This window comes from Mesoplodon mirus, assembly GCF_964341445.2.
Source record: "Mesoplodon mirus genome assembly, chromosome: 15".
In the NCBI taxonomy this organism is placed as follows: domain Eukaryota; kingdom Metazoa; phylum Chordata; class Mammalia; order Artiodactyla; family Ziphiidae; genus Mesoplodon; species Mesoplodon mirus.
In genome coordinates, this window is record NC_138991.1 from 10179424 (window position 1) to 10200613 (window position 21190).

Below are 21190 nucleotides of genomic sequence, written 5' to 3' on the forward strand. Positions count from 1 at the left end.
TTTTTTAAATTTATTTTTTCTTTTTGGCCAAGCCGTGCAGCATGTGGGATCTTAGTTCCCCAACCAGGGGTCGAGCCTACGTCCCCCTGCAGTGGAAGCTCGGAGTCATAACCACTGGACCATCTGGCGTTTCTATTAACCTGGAACAGTTCCTCAGCTTTCCTTGACCGTCACAGCCTTGACTCTGTTGAAGAATACGGGTTATCTGTTTTGTAGAATGTCCCTCAGTTTGTATTTGTCTGACATTTTCTTATGATGTTGACTCAGGTTATGCATTTCTGGCACTGTCCTCGGTGCAGGGTATCCGGAGACGCATGATGTTGGCGTGTGTAGGTCTCGGAGATGCTAACTTAGGTTTCTTGGCTAAGGTGGTGTCTCCCAGGTTTCCTCCTGCTAAAGTTGCCGTTTTCTGTGGCTGACTTAACGTTACAGCACCAGTCCCCTAAGTGACAGGGTCAGGGCTTTAACCCAGGGAGTTTGTTTTCAGAGCCCAAACTCTTAATCCTTTTACTAAACCATTTTTCAGAAACAACTAAATATTAATTTTTATTAATTTGATATATAGTCCCTCCACTAGGTTTTCATGTATTTTTTTGGTAAAAAAATGAGCATTTTAATATAGTTATGGGTTTTGCCTATATTTGTTCTTTTTTCACTAATATTTTATCATACCTGTTTCTCAATTTTCTTGAACGTTATTAAAACACAGTTTTTCAGACTCACTGCCTACGGTATGGACCCTAATATCTTCAACTGTTCTCATATTATTGGAATTTAGGTTATTTCTATTTTTGAGCAACAGTATTTATAAACATTTGCAGTGAGTATCCTTACACTTGCTGTTTCTAGAAATGGTGTGACGGGGTTCATTAATTCACCAGGTACTTGTGAGTGCCTCCCATGGGCCAGGCACTATGGAGTCTACGTTAAACAAGGCAGCAGCTCACACCCCTTGGGGCGGCAGGAGTGAGACAGTTACCTGAGCGGGTTCCTTATCCTCACTGTGTGTCTGTGACAGGGGACCCACAGGAGGGTGTTGTGAGGCCCTTAGTATGTGGTCAGTAAATCCTGTGGGTCAAACTGAATGAGTATGTTTAAGGCTCATGACGTAAATTACCAGAGTGCTTCCTGGGATTTTTTTTTTTTTTTTTTTTTTCTTTTTGCGGTATGCGGGCCTCTCACTGTTGTGGCCTTTCCCGTTGCGGAGCACAGGCTCCGGATGCGCAGGCCCAGCGGCCATGGCTCACGGGCCCAGCCGCTCCGCGGCATATGGGATCCTCCCAGACCGGGGCACGAACCCGTATCCCCTGCATCGGCAGGCGGACTCTCAACCACTGCGCCACCAGGGAGGCCCGATTTTTTTTTTTTTAACCATTTTACTCTTCCACCAATGTTGCAAGGACTCCCGGTTATGATGATGGTGATGATGATGATGATGATTTTTGTTCACTTTAAGAAGGAGGGAGGGGCTTCTTTGGTACGTGAAGTGTTTTGGAGGTCTGGACTCATCTGAGAATATCCCTGAACCAGTGGTTGATGTGATCGTGCGGGCGGGGGGAGGGTGGCACAATAAGAATCTTTTCCAAAGATCAGAGATGGCAGGACACTTGGGTGTGCCTTTCCCTGCCCAGTGTCTTCTTCCTCCTTTTCTGGGGCAATGGAATGTGTCCCCTGGGAGACGACTCCTTCTCACCTGCTTGGTGTTTGTGGAAGAGCTTAAGCTGTGAAGCCCAGTTCATCTGTTGACCATTGATATTTGAACCAGGCTTTTTAGGGGTGAAAAATATGGTAACCCTTGGCCAAATTCTGAGATGGGAATTGCGTGCAGAGAGAAGGGGGAGGTGGGGGATAGGTATGGAGGAGCCTACTGAGACTTGTGCCCTGGAACCAGAAGCTTGTCATATTTGTCACCGTGTCTTAACCAGGGTTAGTCTGCTTGATCTTGCCTTTCCGTTTCGGAATGGGAGGATGATACCATTGAATGGTCCATGTGAGAAAGGACCAGATTCTTGGTAGTTACGGACTGGGGACCAGTAGCTTGTGGGTATTTCATAGAATTTAAATTAAATGTTGGTGAGCCGATCAGCACTTGTGCCTCTGGGCTCCGATTGGCTGTTGACATGCATATGTGACGGTCTTTAATGCCTGTCCCACACCCCTGGTTCCCACTGAACTTTGATATATTTGTTTTAGGGCTGTGCAAAGATTTTTCCATGAAGGTAAATCTTCCATGGAATGCTTTGTGCTTTTCAGCTCCTCTATTAAAGAGAAGAGCCCTTTATCTCTGCTGTCCATTAATTGCCTTTGGATTCAGATTTGTTTTGTTTTTCTAAGATTCTGAATAGCAGTTTGCTTTTTTTTTAAAAAAAGGTATTTTCTTTTGGTCTTTGGTGTCTTCACAGAGGTCGGTGTTACTTTCTTGGTTTCCTTTTCTCCACAGCTTTATTTTTTTTATTACACAGTCATTTTGTGTTTATGATAGAATATATGGAAATGTAGAGAAGAAAAAGAAGTAAACCATAATCCTACTAACCGAAGGTGTAACCACTGTTAATATTTTACTCACCAGCCTTTTAAACTACTTCAAAAGATACGTACCTCAAAATATAAATCTGTTTATGGAAATATACCGTCTGACAGAAAATAGGTTAAATCTAGTTCCAGTGAAATCTTTCAGAAAGCTGTACTGTTTCCAGATCCCTGTGGGATTCCACGTAGGAGTGGCTGGGTCTAGAATCCTACCTTTGAAATTCTATATCAATAAAACCTGGCTGGTGTGGGCAAGGTCAGTTGATGGAATACATACAGAAGCCAGTATCCTCTTTACTTTGGAGCTCCTGGAGTAATTTCTACCAGTTGGCCTAGGATTCATTTCCTGTAACAGAAAGCAGGATTTCCTAAATTTGTTTCCTGTGCACATTCCGCCTGGGAAGCCTTGAAGTGTCTTTATTCAGCTATTGATTACAGCGTGGGGGGCACTGCCCCCACCCCCCGACCCCCCGCCTGTACAGTAAACTCCCAGGGGAAATGAGACAGATGTAATCTGGCCAGAGAGAAGTGGTCCTAAGATGCTCGGGTGAGCAGGCTTCAGCCCTGACAGCATCCCATCGTTTGCAGGAGATTTGACAGTGTTGGAGGGGGGGTGCAGTGGAGGAGGGGTCACTGTGATACAACTTTCAATGCGTCCTTCTTGGCGTGAGTGGTCAAGGAAGTGCTCTCCTCGGAGCAGATAGAATCCACCCTGGGACTCGTTCGTTTGTCTAAAGAAGTTGATAAACATAACCTGTAATTCTCACTAGGTAGTGATAACCACTGTTTATGTTCGGGTGTAGAGTTACCCAGATTTTTCCTAAATGTGGGCATATATGTAGAATTACAGTTGTATGTTTCTCTGGTACAGAATGACACGATAGTACAAGGAAGAAAGGAGGGTGAAGTGGGTTAAGTCACATCCTTGAGAAAGCCAGATGGTTTTCATGGTCCTGTAGGGTTTATGTGTGCGTGTGCATGTGGGCACGTGTACATATGTGCACGAGTGTGGGTGTGAACACGTGCACGTGATGTGTGCACGGCTGCTGTTTGAGCGTATGTGGCGTGTGGACGTGCATGGATGTGTGTGCGTGTGTGTGAGTGTGAATGAAAGTGGCCTGCTGTATGTAGCTGTGCCTTGAGTAACTCAGTGATTTCAGAGCCCTTAGTTACAAGTTCTGGGTAATGTGTAGAATGTTCTGTGTGGCCACCCCTGCTCAGGGCGCAGAGCGAGAAGTCTATCTCCGTCTTCCCCTCAGGCACCCCGCCCCCTCCTTTCTCACCGTCTCTACACAGGGCCCCTCCCTTGACCTCTGCCTCGGAGCCGCCCACTGTTCTCAATTTCTGAGTACCTTTGCAGAGGTAATTCTTTGCATACGTTAGAATTTTCCTCACCCTTTAATTATTAACCTATTTGAAAAATTTAAGAGCACAACTGTAAATTATAGGTAAAGTTTTGCACCTTGCTTTGCATTACTCGTCCTTCTAAAGCATGTCCGTGTGTGTGGTGTTGCTGTGTGGGACGTCAGCTGAGTTTTGCTAAACTGTTGGGCTGCTGTGTATTCTGTCTTCTCGCAATGGCATTTCAAGACCTTCGTTTCCACTAATTTTTCTGAAAGATGGGGGCATCGCACTACCCCTCCTTACCCCGCGGTGCCGCTGCGGGTCGTGGGTCACTGCCAGGGCGGACTTGACAAGCAGTGTGATTTTAAGCTGCACTCAGCCTCCTCGTAGGTAAAGAGGGGCTGATACATCACACGGAGCTCATAGCCCTTAGAGAAGAGACGGAGCAGTGAGGGTAGCGGTGATGCTGCCAGTGGTTAGGAGGGGTCACCTGCTCTGTGCCAGCCACCGCGTCAGGGGCGTCCCTTACCACCCAGAATTACTGTCAACGTGCCGTTTGCAAATGAGGTATAGATGGGCTAAGGAATATTCCCAAGGTCACACGGCTGGCGAGATTAAAACCGGCAGCCCATGTCCAGGGGTGGGGCTCGTAACCCCACAGGACCACGTCCCTACCCATGGCATGATGGCTTGAAAGTGCTTTGTCAACTCACAAGTGTTGCAGAGAGTGAAAGCCCTTGCGTTTGGGGAGCTCAGGGCGGATACTGGGTGAAGTTCCAGAGTGTCCAATTATTTTTACCTACTCCGGTCCCCTTGGGACACCTGCACTGAGCCAGTGTTGTGTCTGGGAGCTCCAAAACTCAGTGGCACCTTCCGTGTGTGTCCCTTCCCTCTTTTCTCATCTTATAAGCTTCCAAGCTTGGTGATAATAACCACCTTCTGGCACAGCCCCCGGAAGCCTACCTTCTGAGTGTCTTGCCTTCACCGACCATCTCTTCAGATCCGGCCCTTAGAAGGGAAAACCAAAAAGGATGTGTTTCTCCTCTAGTCCACAGTACCCTTGAAATGGCCCGCTCGCAAGGGGCTGTGAGAGATGGGCGAAGAGGGAGTGGGTCTCTCCTCCAGACATCAGAGTCTGTAGATGGAGAGCATTCCTGCATCCATTAGAGTGTCAGAAGCTGGGAGTAATGCAGACAGGGGTGATATAAGAAAAAGGGGTATACGGTGAAGGTACAGCTAATCTAGAAGCAGATTTTATTTTTAGTCCCCCCCCCCGCACTAATTATAAGAGTGACATTAGCTTGTTATAGAAAAAGAAAAAAAATTCCAGGAAAAAAAAGCCAAAAATGTTTTGGTGTTTTTCCTACCTCTTTCTCTTCTGTATATATACAATATATGTTCTATGAACTTGATTTGTTCCCTTGCATTATCCCTTTCCGGTAACTATCTATAGTAAGAATATTCTTAGTGGCTGCTCTATTCTGCTGCTTAGATACACCACAGATTATTTCCTCTGTCTCCCAAGTGTAACGTTTAGGTGGTCCCCCACTTGTGGCTGTCATAAATAATGTCATGATGGAGAGCCTCGCTCATTCAGTCTCTCTGTACATCTCTCAGCATGCATGGAAGGTCCCAGTTGTCTCATTTTGCATTTTCTTAACCCTGTTGCAAAGAGTGAGGATAAAAACCATTGGGGAAAGGTAAGCCCGTGGCCTTGCGCGGGAGCCGGCAATCTCCCGTCCCTTTGCAGCCTTGGGGTTTCTTTTTCCTCCATAACCACATCCCTGTCGGTCCCCTGAATGCCTCCTCGTGTCTGAGCCTCAGCTCCAGGCCTCGGACAATGCCAGCATTCAGATGTGTGCACGATGGAGTGTGGAGTGTTGACCCAGAGAGACTTAGGAGGCTGGTGGGGCTCCACCATCACGTTGCCAGGCCCTTGGACCTGAGGGTGAGGTCAAAGAACAGCGGTTGGGAACTTAAGGAAGAAATCCACCATCAATGTTATGTATTAACCACTGGGGTAGAATTTTGAAATAAGATTTTGGTTGCTCAGAAGATAGGGGTCCTGTGTCAGGCAGAACTATGGGATTTGGGGGGCACTGTAGAAAACTGTCAAATGAGCCTTCCTTGGTATTAGCTCATCCGCGGCCATACATGCAAAAGTCCTGTCCCATATCACATTAGTATTGGTCCAGAATAGACTTAAGTAAATAGTCGTTTGTAAGTGGCTAATTTTTTATAGAGATGATGCCATTCTTCCTTTTCAAATACTTGTTTTTATCAGAGTTAAGAGGCTGAATTTCAAGTATAGGATCAGGAAATTTGGATCAGGGAGTGGCCTTTTATTCTACCACCTTGTCCACTGATTCTTAAAAGTAGCAGGCTGTGTTTTGTTTGCCCCATGCTGTGTTTAAAAGAAAAGCAGCAATATTTAAAAATCACTCAGTGTTCTACAAAAATCAGCTTCTCCTGAGAAAGATCAATCAGATCTGGAAAGACTGGGCCCAGTTTCGACCTGGCAGCAGTTACCCCCTCCCCCAAACCCTGTCCCTAGGTGGCCGGCCCTGCCCCTGTCTGCTGCCTGCCCTGCTCCTGTTGTCATTCAAACCTGCAACCACCATGTGGCACATTTTGGAACCTATTTCTTAATAAAATAAAGAATACCTAGGTCTGTGGATATTTATAAGCTTGAAAGGCTGGCTTCGGGCAGACTGGCCATTCTTTGTAAGCCTGGGTGTTTATCTGATTGAATGCCCCCAAAGAACCGTTTTAATCAGATAGCAGATTCATGCATGTTCTTGTATTTCATATGCATCCTGCTTTTGACAGGAATTCAAGGCTCTTTAGCCTGTCTGGCGTAATTCCCAAGCACACATTCCCAGGTACAAAGGGAAGATTATTAAAGCTTGTCACAGGTGGTTCATTGCTGACCAACAAATGATGAAAAAGCCCTTTCATGGATAGCTCTGACAAGAATTCTTCAGATAGGCTTTTTTTTTTTTTTTTGGAGGCAGAAGGGTGGAGTAGGAGGCTCTGTTTTTTAATTTCCTGACCCAAACCAGACACACAGCTGACTCGTGGAGCCCAGATCCCCCGCTCTGGCCCTTTCTTGGTTTCCAGCATTTGCTTTTGCCTCTCATTTACTTGTTCATTCATTTACCTTACGAGGTTTCTTTTTCTGCTGCTCTCTGACCTCCGGATAGTCTGACCCGAGGCCCCCTGAGACCCCAGCTCCGGCTGTTAAGGACAGTGAGACTCAAGACCCTGAGATTGGGACTTCCCTGGCGGTCCAGTGGTTAAGACTCCATGCTTCCACTACAGGGGGGTGCGGGTTTGATCCCTGGTCAGGGAACTAAGATCCCACGTGCGGCGTAGAAAAGAAAAAAAAAAAGACCCTGAAATCCTTTCTGATTTGGCAATACAGGATGATTCTTTTGAATTGAAGCTCAGACCCTCTAGCAGAAGTAGCGTCCTTTACATCATCTTGTTTTAGGAAGGGATGGAGTCGTCCCACCTGACTGCTGAAATGTTCGTCCCCGCTGCTGTTGAGAAGGGTTAGTGAGCTCCCCAGTTCTAAACTGCTCTCTTCTCAGTAGGACCCGGGGGATTTTATATGTTCTGGTAGAAAGCAGCTTTAAATTAAAGCTGACTTAATGTTCAAGTCGGAATAAGGGAGTGGGATTGTAAGGTGAGAAAGAAAGGCCCCCCTGCAGGGCTCATATCCTGTTGGAATCAGCCCCCAAGGGGACTTGTGAGGTTTTGATTAGGACCTTGGACCCAAGGGGTGGGAGATGGGAGGCGGGGCAACCAGCACAGTCAGAGTAGGTTCCTTAACTCCCTCGAGGGGTTTGCTGTAGAAGAAAGCATGGTTAGAAGATGTTTCTATTAGCTGTAATTCATGCTTCTCCGGGAACACTTGTCACTGTTGATCATTTCAGATTCATGGTTCAACTTTCCCTCCAGCACAGTCCTGTGGGGTCCGCGGCAGGGGGACCCAGGCTGGCCAAGGCCAGAACTGCCTCTACGGCCCTGAAAGCCACTTCCCCTTCTGGAGTTTCAGATCCTTTTCTTGATTGAAGTTAAGAACAGACTTTGGGGGAATTCGTGTATCTCCTTGAAGCCCAGTATCACAGACTCTTCACATCTTTTCAGAGCAATTAAATATGTTTTTAAGGGGTGAAGCAACGGCTGTTTAAAAGCAAGGATGAAAAAAGCTTTTCCCTAGCAGTCGTGTTGGAAAGCATCCGAAGAAGAATTTCCTTTTTCTTTGTTACTAAACTGTTATGTAAAGGAGGATGTAAATGTAGTCAAGCACGTATTTGTAATAATCTCGTATTGTGTTGGGATATTTATTTACTTAATTAAAATTAAAAATATTAAAAATTAAAGAAGTACGTGTACACACTAAACTATTTCAGTAGTATTTAGAGAGAAGAGTGAAGTGATTTCTCTTCATGTGTATCATCCTATAAGCATTTTAGTGCATGTACCCAAGGTTTGTTTTTTTTGTTTGGTTGGTTTTTTTTGCGGTACATGGGCCTCTCACTGCTGCGGCCTCTCCCGTTGCGGAGCACAGGCTCCGGACGCGCAGGCTCAGCGGCCATGGCTCACGGGCCCAGCCGCTCTGCGGCATGTGGGATCTTCCCGGACCTGGGCACGAACCTGTGTCCCCTGCATCGGCAGGGGGACTCTCAACCACTGCGCCACCAGGGAAGCCCCCAAGGTTTTTAGTATTTATATGGATGGGATTTTTAAATTTATATCAGTGTTTACTGATTTGTTCATTTTAAACTTGGGAAGAAGATGGTTAGCAGATAGGACAGGCCATATTGAAATTCAGAGTGATTAGGTGAAACAACTCTATGAATGAGTTTCCAAAGACTTATGCAGGTTGATAGCAAAACAAACAAACAAACAAAACCAAACTTGATTAGCTCTTTCTTTTGGAGGTGGAGGTCAGTGGGAATTAGGAGGTGGGCACCTTTGGGGGCTGTTACTATGCCTACCACGCCCCCCATCAACTCTCTAACGGTGACAGTGAGTCAGGGGTGACTGGGCACACCCACTAAGGATGCACTGATGTGTGTGCACCCGTGTTTAGAGAACAGGCATTTGGATGGCCCGGGATTGGCACTTTCCCTTGGGCTACTTGGGTCAGCTAGACACAGGATTCGATCTCCTCTCAGCCCATGGCAGCTGCCTGCCGAGAGCAGCTCACCTGGCCTCTCTGACTCTGTTTCTTCGTCCCTCGGGTAGAGCTGCTTGGCACTTCCTGCCTCCATGGGCTGTGCTGACAGGTAAACACGATGACCTTGTGGTCCGTACGCCGTAGGCTCTTCGTACTTACCCCTGTCTCCCCCGCAACCCATGGCGCGGCCCCCTTCCTGTGGCAGTGGCGGTGAGGTCTTGGTGGTCTCCCCTCCCCAGCTCCCCCCTTTGTCCCCGCCTTTTCCACTCCTATTTCCTTCCTTCCCTGAAGACCCCAGACCAGATTCATCTGTAGACGTGTTTTATTTTCTTCATGGGCCTTTAGAACATGCAGCTTAGTGGCTTACATTGAAAAGTGAGAGATCTCAGGGACAAGGTCAGATTTCTGGTTTTTCTTGAGAAACTGGAAGCTCTGGCCACCCTGGGTCCACATTCCCGCGGGGCAGCCTCCTTCAGAGGGGGCACTGGCTCCTGCCCGCCGCAGTTCCCACTGGTCTGGCCCCTGTCTTGGAATTTGCATCCTCCATGCCTTTGACTGGAAGTGAAGCAAGGCTTGCTCGGGCTGTGAGACGATTCCAGCTGGTGGCCCTAGGAAGTGTAGCGGGTGGTGGAGGGCTTGGCTGTGCACCAGGTAGATCCAGGTTCCTGCCTAGCCGGCCGTTGCCCCGGAGCATCACCTCAGGCAACTTAATGAGCTTCCGCAAGCCTCAGTTTCCTCATCTGTGCAGACCAGCGTCCTCCCCCTGTCAGTACCGCCTGCCATGTGGGGTGGGGTGATTCTCTGTCATGGGGGCTGTCCTGTGTGTTGTAGGATGTTTAGCAGAATCCCTGGCCTCCACCCACGAGATGCCAGTAGAAAATATCCACCCCCTCCTCAGTTGTGACAACCAAAACTGTTCCCAGACGTTGCCATGTGCCCCTTGGGGGGCAGAGCTGCCCAGTCGAGAACTGCTGTAGATCCCCTCCCGGTTGAGCGTGTGTGAGTTTCACAGGGAGCCTGGAGGTGAGTCGCGCCACCCCGGTGTCGTGCTCCTGGCTTCCCCGTGTTTGTGGTTTGCCTGGTGCAGCTCCTTCCAGACGTCATCTCTGGTTGTGCTGATCCTGAAGCCTGTGCGGTTCTCTCTGCCACAGCTCTGGCGCGTGGCCTGCTTTAGGGCCCAGAAGAGACGACAGCTGTGAGCGCAGAGCCCCGGCAGGCATAGAGGGGCGGGTGTGGCCAGCAAGACCTCCCCCAGGGATGCAGGCCCTGCTCAGCCTCACCTGTCTCTGCTCCCCCGTCCACCTTTACGTTCATTTGCTTGACCTGTGAACCAGGATCCTCGGCTGTGTATCTGACCTTCGACCCTTGTCACATTTAGGTGGCCCTGGTGCAGTGGACCGAAAGTGTGGGCTTAACACTGGTGGGCCGTGACCAGTCTTCCATGCAGCTGAGGACCCCTGGTGACCAGATCCTGAACTTCACCATCTTGCAGATCTTCCCTTTCACCTACGAAAGCAAACGCATGGGCATCATCGTGAGGGTGAGTTGTCTTTTATTTATGATTTAAAATGGTTAAAAAAAAAAAAAACCTGCCTAAGTCTGCTGTGTATGTCCCTGTGGCTGGACATTCTTTCTTACCCCTTTCTTTATTGTATTATTGCCTGTCGTTCAGACTAACAAGAGGATATAATTCCCTCAGAAGAAAGAATTAGGTCATCAGTTGGACAGATCTCAGATAGCTGCTCAGCTTTTGGTTAACTCACTTCCAGAGTGAAAGGTCTAATGAGTGTAGATTGAGCATTTCTTGGTAATAGTACATTTCTCATTGTATACTCTTTCGTTTAATTAAATGTTATTTTCTATTGAGGTGGCATTCACGTGACATAAATCAATCATTTAAATGTGTAATTCATTGGCATTTGGTACATTCACAGTGTCTTGCATCCACCACTTTCCTCAAGTTTTGAAACACTGGCATCACTGCAAAAGGGAACCTTGTATCCATTAAGCGGTCACTCTCCATACCTTCTTCCCCGTAGTCCCTGGAAACCTCCAGTCTCTCTTCTAGGATTTATCTATTCTGGATATTTCATATAAATGGAACCACACAATATGTGACCTTCTGTACCTGGCTCCTTTCACTTAGCATAATGTTTTAGAGATTCATCCATGTTGTAGCATATATACATACTTCATTCCTTTTTATGACTGAGTAATATTTCGTGTTGATGATCCATTCATCCATCAGTGGACATTTGGGTTGTTTCCACCTTTTGGCTGTTGTGAATAGTGTTGCTATGAAGGTTCGTGTATAAGGATTTGAGTATCTGTTTTCAGTTCTTTTGAGTAAATACCTAGGAGTGGAATTGCTGGGTCTGTTTCCCAATTGCTGGATAATTCTATCTTTTAACTTTATGAGGAGTTGCCAGACTTTTCTATAAAATGCTGCACCATTTATAGGGTTGGCTAAAAAGTTCGTTCAGGTCTTTCTGTAAGATGTTACAGAAAGACCTGAACAAACTTCTTGGCCAGCCCAATACATTCTACCAGCAGTGTATGAAGTTTCTGGTTTCTCCATATCCTCATCAGTGCTTGTTATTTCCCTTTTTTTTTTTCATTGTAGCCATCCTAGTTGCTGTGAAGTGGTATTTCATTATGGTTTTGATTTGCATTTTCCTAATAGCTAATGATGTTGAGCATCTTTTCTTATACTTATTGACCACTTGTATTCTTCCTTGGAGACATGTATGTTCAAGTCATTTGCCCACTTTTGAAATGGGTAGTCTTTTATTGTTGTGTTGTAAGAGTTCTTTATGTAGTCTGGATACTAGACCCTTATCAGAGATATGATATACAAATACTTTCTTTCATTCTGTAGCTTGTCTTTTTGCTTTCTTGATAAAATTCTTTTGATGCACAGAAGTTACTAATTTTGATGAAGTCCAATTTATTTTTTTCCTCTGTTGCTCTTGACTTTGGTGTCATATCTGAGAGTCCATTGCTAAACCTGAGGTCATGAAAATTTACCCCTATATTTTCTTTTAAATGTTTTTGTAGTTTTATCTCTTTAGATCATTGATCCATTTTGAGTTATTTTCATATATGGTGTGAGTTAGGGGTTTTAACTTCATTCTTTTGTGTGTGGATATAGAGTTGTCCCAGCACCGTTTGCTGCAGAGACTATTGTTTTCCCATTGAATAGTCTTGATACCCTTGTAATTAGATATTTTCGATGGTTTTTCGTTCATACAGTCACAAAAGTTATTGGAAAAAAGTGTCGTGATCACTCAACATTGTCATTTTGGCATTAATATTTCAGATTTTCTTTTTATATTTTTTGAAGCTTTTATTGAAGTACAGCATACAAAGAGAAAAGTGCAAACTTCATGAGTGTACAGCTCAAGTGTTTACAAAGTTAACACAGTGTAACTCACATCCCGGGCAAGGAACAGAATCCCTCCCACCATCACCCCAGCAGCTCCCTCGTACCCCTTTCTGGTTACTGCATCCTTCCTTCCCACAAGGATATAACCACTGTCCCATTTCTACCACTGACTGATTTTTGAACTTTATATAAAGGAAACTGTACAGTAGATACCCTTTTGTGTTTGAGTTCGTTTGCTCAAATTTATATTTATGTATTGATCCACACTTCTGCATGTATTATAGTTAAAAATTTTTTTTAAACAAAGAAAACATTGTGCATTCAATTGAAATCCCATCTGCCCTTTCTAGATGTGCTTCCTCTCCAGTCCTACCCCAGGTTTATCACTCCTATGAATTTTAAAATACTATTATCAGACACATTGGGTATAAATAATATGTATTATGGTTTTCACGTTTTTATTCTCTCTATAAAGTGTCATTGTAGTATATATATTATTATTCCACATCCTAATTTTTGTTTAACATTTTACAAAAAGCTTTATTTATGTTGATGCACATAATCCCACTTTATTTCTCTTAGCTGACTTGTGTTGCATTGTGCAAATATACCTCAGTTCCTTCCATCTATTACCGTTCCCTCCTGATACACATTTAGGTCATTGCCACTTTTTTTGCCGATAGAAAGACCGCTGCCATGTGTAGCCTTGTCTGCTGCAGTCTCCACTGTACATATGTCCGTGTTTTTCTGTGGACCACACCCAGAGGTGGACTTGCTGGGTGGTAGAATATATACATCTTTAACTTTACCAGGTATTTTCAACTTTTTCTCCAAAGTGTTTATACTAATCTCAGTCCCACTGTTTTCTGCATCCTCACCAACGCTTGATAGTGTCGGACTTTTAAAGTCTTGCCAATCTGAATTAATACCTTGTTTTCCTATTTGCTCTTTTACTCACACTTTCCATTCTGGGAAGCCTGGAAGCCCTGTGTTCATAAGCCACTCGGCTCAGTAGTTCTTAAACCTGGCCGATAGGGACTTCCCTGGTGGCACAGTGGATAAGAATCCGCCTGCCGATGCAGGAGACATGGGTTCGAGCCCTGGTCCGGGAAGATCCCACATGCCGCAGAGCAACTAAGCCCGTGTGCCACAACTACTGAGCCCGTGTGCCACAACTACTGAAGCCAGCGTGCCTAGAGCCCGTGCTCCGCAACAAGAGAAGCCAACACAATGAGAAGCCTGCGCATGCACGGCAGCGAAGAGCAGCGCCCGCTCGCCGCAACTAGAGAAAGCCTGAGCGCAGCAACGAAGACCCAGCTCAGCCAAAAATAAGTCAAATGAGATCTAAACAAACAAATAAGCAAACAAACAAAACCTGGCTGGTCATCAGAATTAACCATAGGAGCTTTAAAAGTTGCAGACTACTTTAGTCCCAGTCCTATTTTGGTATTGAGATGGTTCTCTGGTGTTCTTAAAGGTTCTTCACATTGTTTGGCTTGGCTGGAGAAAATGCTGCCCCATATCATGAGAATCTTTGGAATAAGACTCTCTCATTGTTTAAACAAATGAGGATCCCCTCCGCCCTATCTACACAAGTGTTTCATGCCTTAGGGGTCAGAGTTGTAGATTCTATTGTAGTAAATTAGTAATAATAGAATTAGTAATAGGAATAATTAGTAATAGTATTAGGAGCACTAGTCATAGGAACAGAGTTAGGAACAATAATCATAACAGAGGTAACATTTAAATGGTGCTTACTGGGTGCTAGTCACTGTTGTAAATGATTTGATAAAACAACTCATGTAATTCTCATGATGCCATTGCAGTTGGCACTTAACAGAGGAGAAAACTGAGGTATAGAGAGAAGAAGAAACCTCCCCAAGTTCATATAGTTAGAAAAGGTGGAGCTGGGCCTCTACCCCAGGCTGTCTGGCTCCCAGGTCATGCTGTTTCTCGCCAGGCCCTGGGAGTTTGGGTGTGATGAGAGGGATGTGGAAAAGCTCACAGAGCACCCGCGGTAATGTTGAGGTCGTGTGTTAATTACATATGGCGTTGTGACAGGTCATCCCGCATGTGATGGCTTAAAACAACAGGAAGTGCTGTCTGACAATTTCTGGGCCCCAAGGAGTCCGGGGGCAGCCTCGCCGGGCCCTGTGCCTCGGGATCTCTCATAGGCTGCAGTCATCCAAGGTTCAGCTGGGGCAGGATTCACTGCCAGGTAAAATCAGTGCTGTCAGCAAGAGTCAGTTCCTCGCAGTTGTTGGGCTGAGGACCTTAGTTCTATACCAGCTGATGTCCAGAGGCCACCCTCATCCACTGCCCCACAGGCCTCTCCATACACCAGCTCCCACATCAGCTGGCTTCATCCAAGTGAGTCTGTGAGAGTGTGAACAAGACAGAAGGCACGTCATCTCAGAACCGACCTCCCTTCACTTTCGCCTTATTCTGTTATTAGAATCAGGTCCCTGGGTCCAGTCCACCACTTGGTGGGCCTGGATCACCCAGGGGTGTGAACACACCAGGAGGTGGGGAAAGTGGGAGTCACTGAAGAGGCTGTTTCTCCAGGTAAAAGTTAGAAACAGCTCCATGAGCTGCAGTACTGATGGTCCAGTGACACACAGTACGAATGTGCCTTGAAAATTACACATTTTAAGGGATTTTTATGTCCCTGATGCCAGTAGTCTTCAGACTCTATCAGACATATATCCTTGGCAGTTTTTGAGTGGGATGGGGGCTTTTCCTCCCATGCAGCTGCTGCTTTTCCCACTAATCTGTGCCTAGCCTGCCCCGTGGCTTTTAAACTGTATCTTGAGTGCATGTCTGATGTCAAGAACATCCATGGCCTGGAAGCAGCCACATGAATCCTGTGGGTGGGTGTTTCCTGGGGAATTAGAGTCATTATCTACGATGGAATTAACTTTCATTTTGTTCCAGCCTTTATTTTTCCAAGTTCTAGGGCCATGGACTATGCTGGAGTCATTTGAGGGTTGAATCATCATCAAATAGTCCCGATATCAGCCGTTCTAGAATAAGTGGGCTGAGTGCGTCACCCTTCCTTTAGTTGCAAAGGGCTATCATTCCCAGACATGCATCATATTTTATGAGATGTGACCCCTGTATCTTCCCACAGCAAGAACAGGATCTGTGTCTGGGAGTATGGGATCCTGTTGGGTGTGCAAATCTATCATTGCTTTACAATAGCACTCCACCCTTCCCAGGTTATATTTTTAAGAAATCAGCATTCGGAACAGATAAGTATGTATAGAAGGGGGTCAGAACCGTTCGTCTGTATTTCCATCACCCAGAGACAGCCCCTCTTGCCTTTTCAGGGAATTTCCCTTCAGTTTTTCCTCTAAGCATAAATGAGTGTAAATAGCCACACACAATTTTATAAAACTGGCTTCCAACTCCACCTAAAGCTTTCTAAAACTCCCACCCCCTCCATTGAACAATAGGTATAGTGAAAATGTTCTCATATCATCAAAACACGATTTTTATGATTTTAATGTGGGCATGGTGTTTTGCTGAAAAAATGTAGCATTATTTAATCAAATATTCCTTTCTTGGATACTTAGGTTGTTTTCCATCTCTCACTACTAACAATGAATCTGTGCACATCCATCTTTGTTAGGCTGTCTTTAATGTGATGCATATTATTTTGCTAATAATTTTGTTTTCTGACCTGTCTTCCTCTCTGTCTTCGGTGTTGCAGGGTGCAAATCCATGCCCAGGGCTGTGGAGCTAGCTCTCTACTTAGCACGAATCTCACTGTTCTCCTTTCACGAAGTGATTCTCATCCTGGGGCCATCTTGCCCCCAGGGGACATGGGGACACATCTGGGGACATTTTTGGTTGTTACAGCTCAGAGGGTGGTGCCCCTGGCATCTAGTGGATAGAGGTCAGGACAGCCTCATACCAAAGAATGTTCCAGCCCCAAATGTATGGCCATCTTTTCTGTCTGTTGTTTGAAAGTAACTGCCCAGTTACCTGATGTGAGGAAGTCTTCCCTCAGTTATAAAATGGTTCTCAACCTGGTTTAATGACGGTTGACAGTTACAGTTTTGTTCTCACCTGGCTCATCAGCCCTCTTAAACATGTGTGAGCTCGTGGACGGTTCTGTGCAGCATCTCCTTACCCCTCACCAAGCAAGGTCTGGTCTTTGTGTGAATCTCTCTTCTGAGAAGGTCAGTGAGGTTAGAGAAGCCGGTTTCGTTGGGGCTTGTGTGTTTGTCTCTGTGTCGCCAGCTTTGTTTTTGTTGTGTTACAAGATGTTCCCCTGCCCTCCCCTCACCCTTCCCCCTTGGCGTGCTGCAGTCGGATCACTGGTATAGATCATACCCTTGTCACTGTCTGAATAAAAGAGGCCTTTGAACAGGTGCCAGAGTCAGACCACAGTGGAAAAAGATGAGGCCCCCAAACAATGCAGCACAACCGGCAGATCTCTGTAAATTTATAGCGTAATGTTGCCATAATATGGGAACGAAGTAACCTTGTGATGAACTTGGTGGGAGGAAATGACTAACGGGAGGAGACAGTCGGTACAGTATTTATATTGGACAAGATATCCGAGTTCTCTTGAGCCCCTTCTGGAGCAGAGGAAGCTGGGGAGGGGGACGTTATTTCCCACAGCAGCATTTGGGTGAAGGCGAAAGGAAAAAGAAACCTCGGATGCTTTCATGTTCAGACCCCACGGCTATCTTTGGCCCGAGTCACAAGCAGGCATAGATGTAATCCATCAAAGAAGCAGCCTGCAGTTCTAATGCTTTTAAAGTGCAGGTGCCTGTTCGTGGCCTGTGGGTGCTTTTATGAGTAAGCATGTTGTTCTAAAAGATTGTCCGTGATCAGAGGCGTTCAGAAGTTACTTTAGTAGATGAAACTATACCACTGATTTGGCCTTGGGTATTTATTTCCTATTGGATGAAGAGCTTACAGGCATGCATTCTGGGCCTCCTGGGGTAGCAGAATTTAGGCCCAAGGTGGTGATGGCCATGCTCAGTTAGCCTTGCCCATCTCCATTGCCTCCAGCCTCCCTGTGATGCAGGTCTGTGAGGAAAGAGTCATGGGATAAGAATTGACGATTTCACCATCATTCCTTAAAGCCAGGGTTTCTCAGCCTCAGCACCATCGACATTTGGGGCGGGATGATTCCTTGTTGCGGGGACTGCCCTGTGCATTGTAGGATGGTTAGCGGCATCCTTGGTCTCCACCCACTAGATGCCAGTAGCACCTCCCAGTTGAGACAATCAAATATGTGTCCAGACATTGTCGGAAGTCCCCTGGGGGCAAAACCACCCCCATTCAGACCCCCAGCTTAAACCTTGTTTTCTACAAACAGTGCAACTGAGGGTCTTGAGGAGTGACTGTCACCCCAACAGGAATAATAACACTGGGTGAGCATTTTCTGTGGATGTTGGCCCTTTGCTACCTGCTCTATGTAGATGATCTCGTTTAAGCCCCAGCAAGCTATACGGTAAGAGTTGTTAGGATCCCGATTTTACAGAGGAGGAAACTGAGGTCTAGAGAAAAGAAGTAGCTTGTCCAGGTGCACACAGCTGGCAGCTGGTGCCGGGTCTAAGCATCTGATGTCTGTGCTGTGATGTTACCCTCTCCCCAGAAAATCTGGTCAGTGTGAACAGAAAATCTGGGTACTTTGCTCTCTAGCTAAGTCCTCAGGTAGACGTAAGGGTCCCACGTTGTCTAGAGCAGTAGCTGTCAACTGAGGCAATGTGTCCCCCAGGGGACATTTGTTAACGTCTGGAGACATTTTGGTTGTCACCATGGGGATTGCTGCTGGCATCTAGTGGGCTAGGGATGCCTCAGGAGATGGTGCAATGCAGAGTCCAGCCCCGTCATGGGAAAGAATTCTCCAGCCCCAAATATTAACAGTGCCAAGGCTGAGCAACCCTGATCTCGAGAATTATCTTACTTCCCAACTCTTTCCGGTAGACCACGTTTTGGCAACACTGGCAGCCCCGTGTATAAATTTAAAATTATCTTACAGTGTGAGGGTCAGTCCTCACACTGTAAGATATTCCCCTTAGAATAGCAATAACTGTAAAAACAGAGTTCTTCAATCCTTTTGATCTTGCTTTCATCATTTAATGATTTTCCAAATGCTTTGAGTTTTCTTGTTGTCTGTGGCCTTTGCCCCAAAGTGAGGCTCCCCTCTCACTTTTAATCTTCGGCCAAGTGAGAAAACACTGGCGTCCACTGAGTACACTTTGTGCAGCATCTCTCGTGGGAAGCGGCCACTGGAGTGGAACACAAGTGTTCCTCTTGGGTGTTCATTCCTCCCGGCGCCCCCTCTAGGATGAATCGACTGGGGAGATTACGTTTTACATGAAGGGAGCGGATGTCGTCATGGCTGGCATCGTGCAGTACAACGACTGGCTGGAGGAAGAGGTAAGCATGACGTGGGGTGTGGAAACGGGGCCTCGGATGCATGTTCTGGAGTCGGTCCCTTGCATGGAATAGTGAGATGGGTCCCTGCATGCGTTTTCTGGGGCTATATAACAAATCACCCCCAAATTTAGCAGCTTAGGAGGACGCGTGTTATTTCTTACAGTTTCTGCGAATCAGCAATCCAGGCACAGCTTAGCTGGGTCCTCAGCTCAGGGTCTCTTAGGCTTTGGTCAAGGAGTCACCTGAGGCTGGGGTCTCATCTGAAGGCTCAGCTGGGGCAGGACCCACTTCCCAGCCCACTTAGTGGTCATGGGCAGGATTCAGCTCCTCAGTGCCTCTAGGCTGGAGGCAGCCACATCCCTTGCCATGTGGGTCTCTCCATAAGGCAGCGTACAGGTGGTCCTGGCTTCATCCAAGACAGCAAGCATGGGAACAGAGATGAAACAGAGAGAAGTGACCTTCTTGGAAATGACCTCCCTTTACTTTGCCACATTCTGTCTGTTAGGAACAAGGCACTGGGTCCAGTGCACACTCAGGGCAGGTGAACATACAAGGGTGTGGGTACCAGGAGGCGGGCATCGTGGGGCCCCGTCACAGGCTGCCTTGTCCCAGTTTGTGACGTGGGAATTGGCTGCAGCAGGGAGGGAAGGAACTCTCCAGTCTGTCAGGCCATTTCTGTTTCACCTCCCATCTCCAGGTGCAGAATTCACATTTTATGTTCAGTAATATCATATTTCCAGTTAGTGAGTAACAAACCCAAATGCCGACAGGGGCCAGGCAGGTAACTCAGGTGAATGAAACGGGCCGGGACGTGTTTCCTGACAGCGTCACACTTTGTGCTTTGAACGTGTTGGAATATTCTTCACTTGACAGCTATGTTTCGTGGGACCGTGTGGAAACAGCCGCCTTTCAGTATCACTGGCTGTGGTCATTTGGGAAAGTGCTCTCGTCAAAGGTTCGGTTTTTCCAACGAGCCAGAAACCCAGATTAGTCTCTGAGATCTTACTGCATTGACTTAAATTTTGAGACCCCTTTGGAAGGTTTGCTGAGAGAGACTGCTTTAGGGGAAAGCAGCGATCTGATTTGCCGTTGCACTGTCCCCTTGGGAGGGGCATCCACTTGAGCCTCCAGCCCTCCCCAGAGAGAGTCCGGGATACAGAGCCCTTAGTGCGGCTCTCCGCTGACCGGGGTTTGCTTTTCAGTGTGGAAACATGGCCCGGGAAGGGCTGCGGGTGCTTGTGGTGGCGAAGAAATCTCTGGCAGAGGAGCAGTATCAAGACTTTGAGGTCAGTGGTTCTGTGACTTTTCTTTTACTTTTTAGCCCCACTCACCTCTCCATCTTCCCCTCCCTCATTCTGCTCTGGCCAGACTGACGTCGTTTCTGAGCACACCAGGTTCTTCTCTCTGCCTGGTCCTCTCCTCCCTCACAGAGCTCCAAGGCCCCCCTCCCTCACTTCCTTTGGGTCTCAGCTCAAATGCCGCCTCCTCTGAGAAGTCTTCCTGGATTCCCCCATCTAAAGCAGCCCCACCTCATCACGCCCCATCGTCACCCTGTTGAACTTTCTTCATTGCATTTATCACCAGCTGTAATGACTTTGTTTATGTATGTATTTTCACATTCTTTTTGATAGCTTCTTTCTGGAATAAAATCTCTTTGAGAGCAGAGACTTTATCAGTTTGGTTTGCCCTTGTACCCCAACACTTAGGATAGTCATTGTAAACCTTCTGAAAAATTTGAAGTGAAACCTTCAAATTTGAAATTGTAAACCTTCTTGGAGCCCTAATTTTTTTAAGCTGTAAAAAATGTTGGATTTGAACTCAATCATTGACTTTCACTACCAAGGCTTCCAGTATAAATATGTCTTGTTAATTGTCATCTCGTCCCATGGGTTGTGTGTTCCTTGAGGGGAGGGTCCTTGTTGTACCCCCAGTCCTGGCACAAAGCTGAATGAATGTATTTACACATGACTGAAGGGGAAAGAGACCAGGTTCGGGGAAAGGCTTCTGCGGCCCTTGTCCTGCTCCACCCAGAGAAACCGTGCTTGGGTCTGTCTCTTTTATGTGCTTGAGTTCTTTGTAAAGTTTTATTTAACGAGAGTTCTAGCCCTGATAAAATTCTACCTTTCTTTCCATTTTAAAGGCATATGCTTTGTGACAGCTGTATCTTTGTTAACACCGTAAAGAGGGGATAAACAGAAGGGTTGGGTCGATGGTCTTTGGAAGTAAGACTTTGTCTTTAGACAACCTGGTGGTCAAGAGTTCTTGGTTACAGAGCATATGCTGTGTGGGGAGAACCTACTGTCTTTTGAGATCTTGAGTTGTACTAATCCTTGTAAAAACCC

At 46.4% G+C, this 21190-nt stretch overlaps 1 protein-coding gene across 1 annotated transcript in view; it reads left to right on the plus strand.

Annotated features, from left to right (window-relative positions):
• Window positions 1–21190, plus strand: part of ATP9A (ATPase phospholipid transporting 9A (putative)) — a 135538-nt gene that overhangs the window by 84329 nt on the left and 30019 nt on the right. The window contains exons 15-17 of the mRNA XM_082600340.1: window positions 10440–10601; window positions 18756–18848; window positions 20051–20134. Of these exons, the coding sequence (XP_082456466.1) occupies window positions 10440–10601; window positions 18756–18848; window positions 20051–20134 (339 nt within the window). The remainder of the gene's footprint in view (window positions 1–10439; window positions 10602–18755; window positions 18849–20050; window positions 20135–21190) is intronic.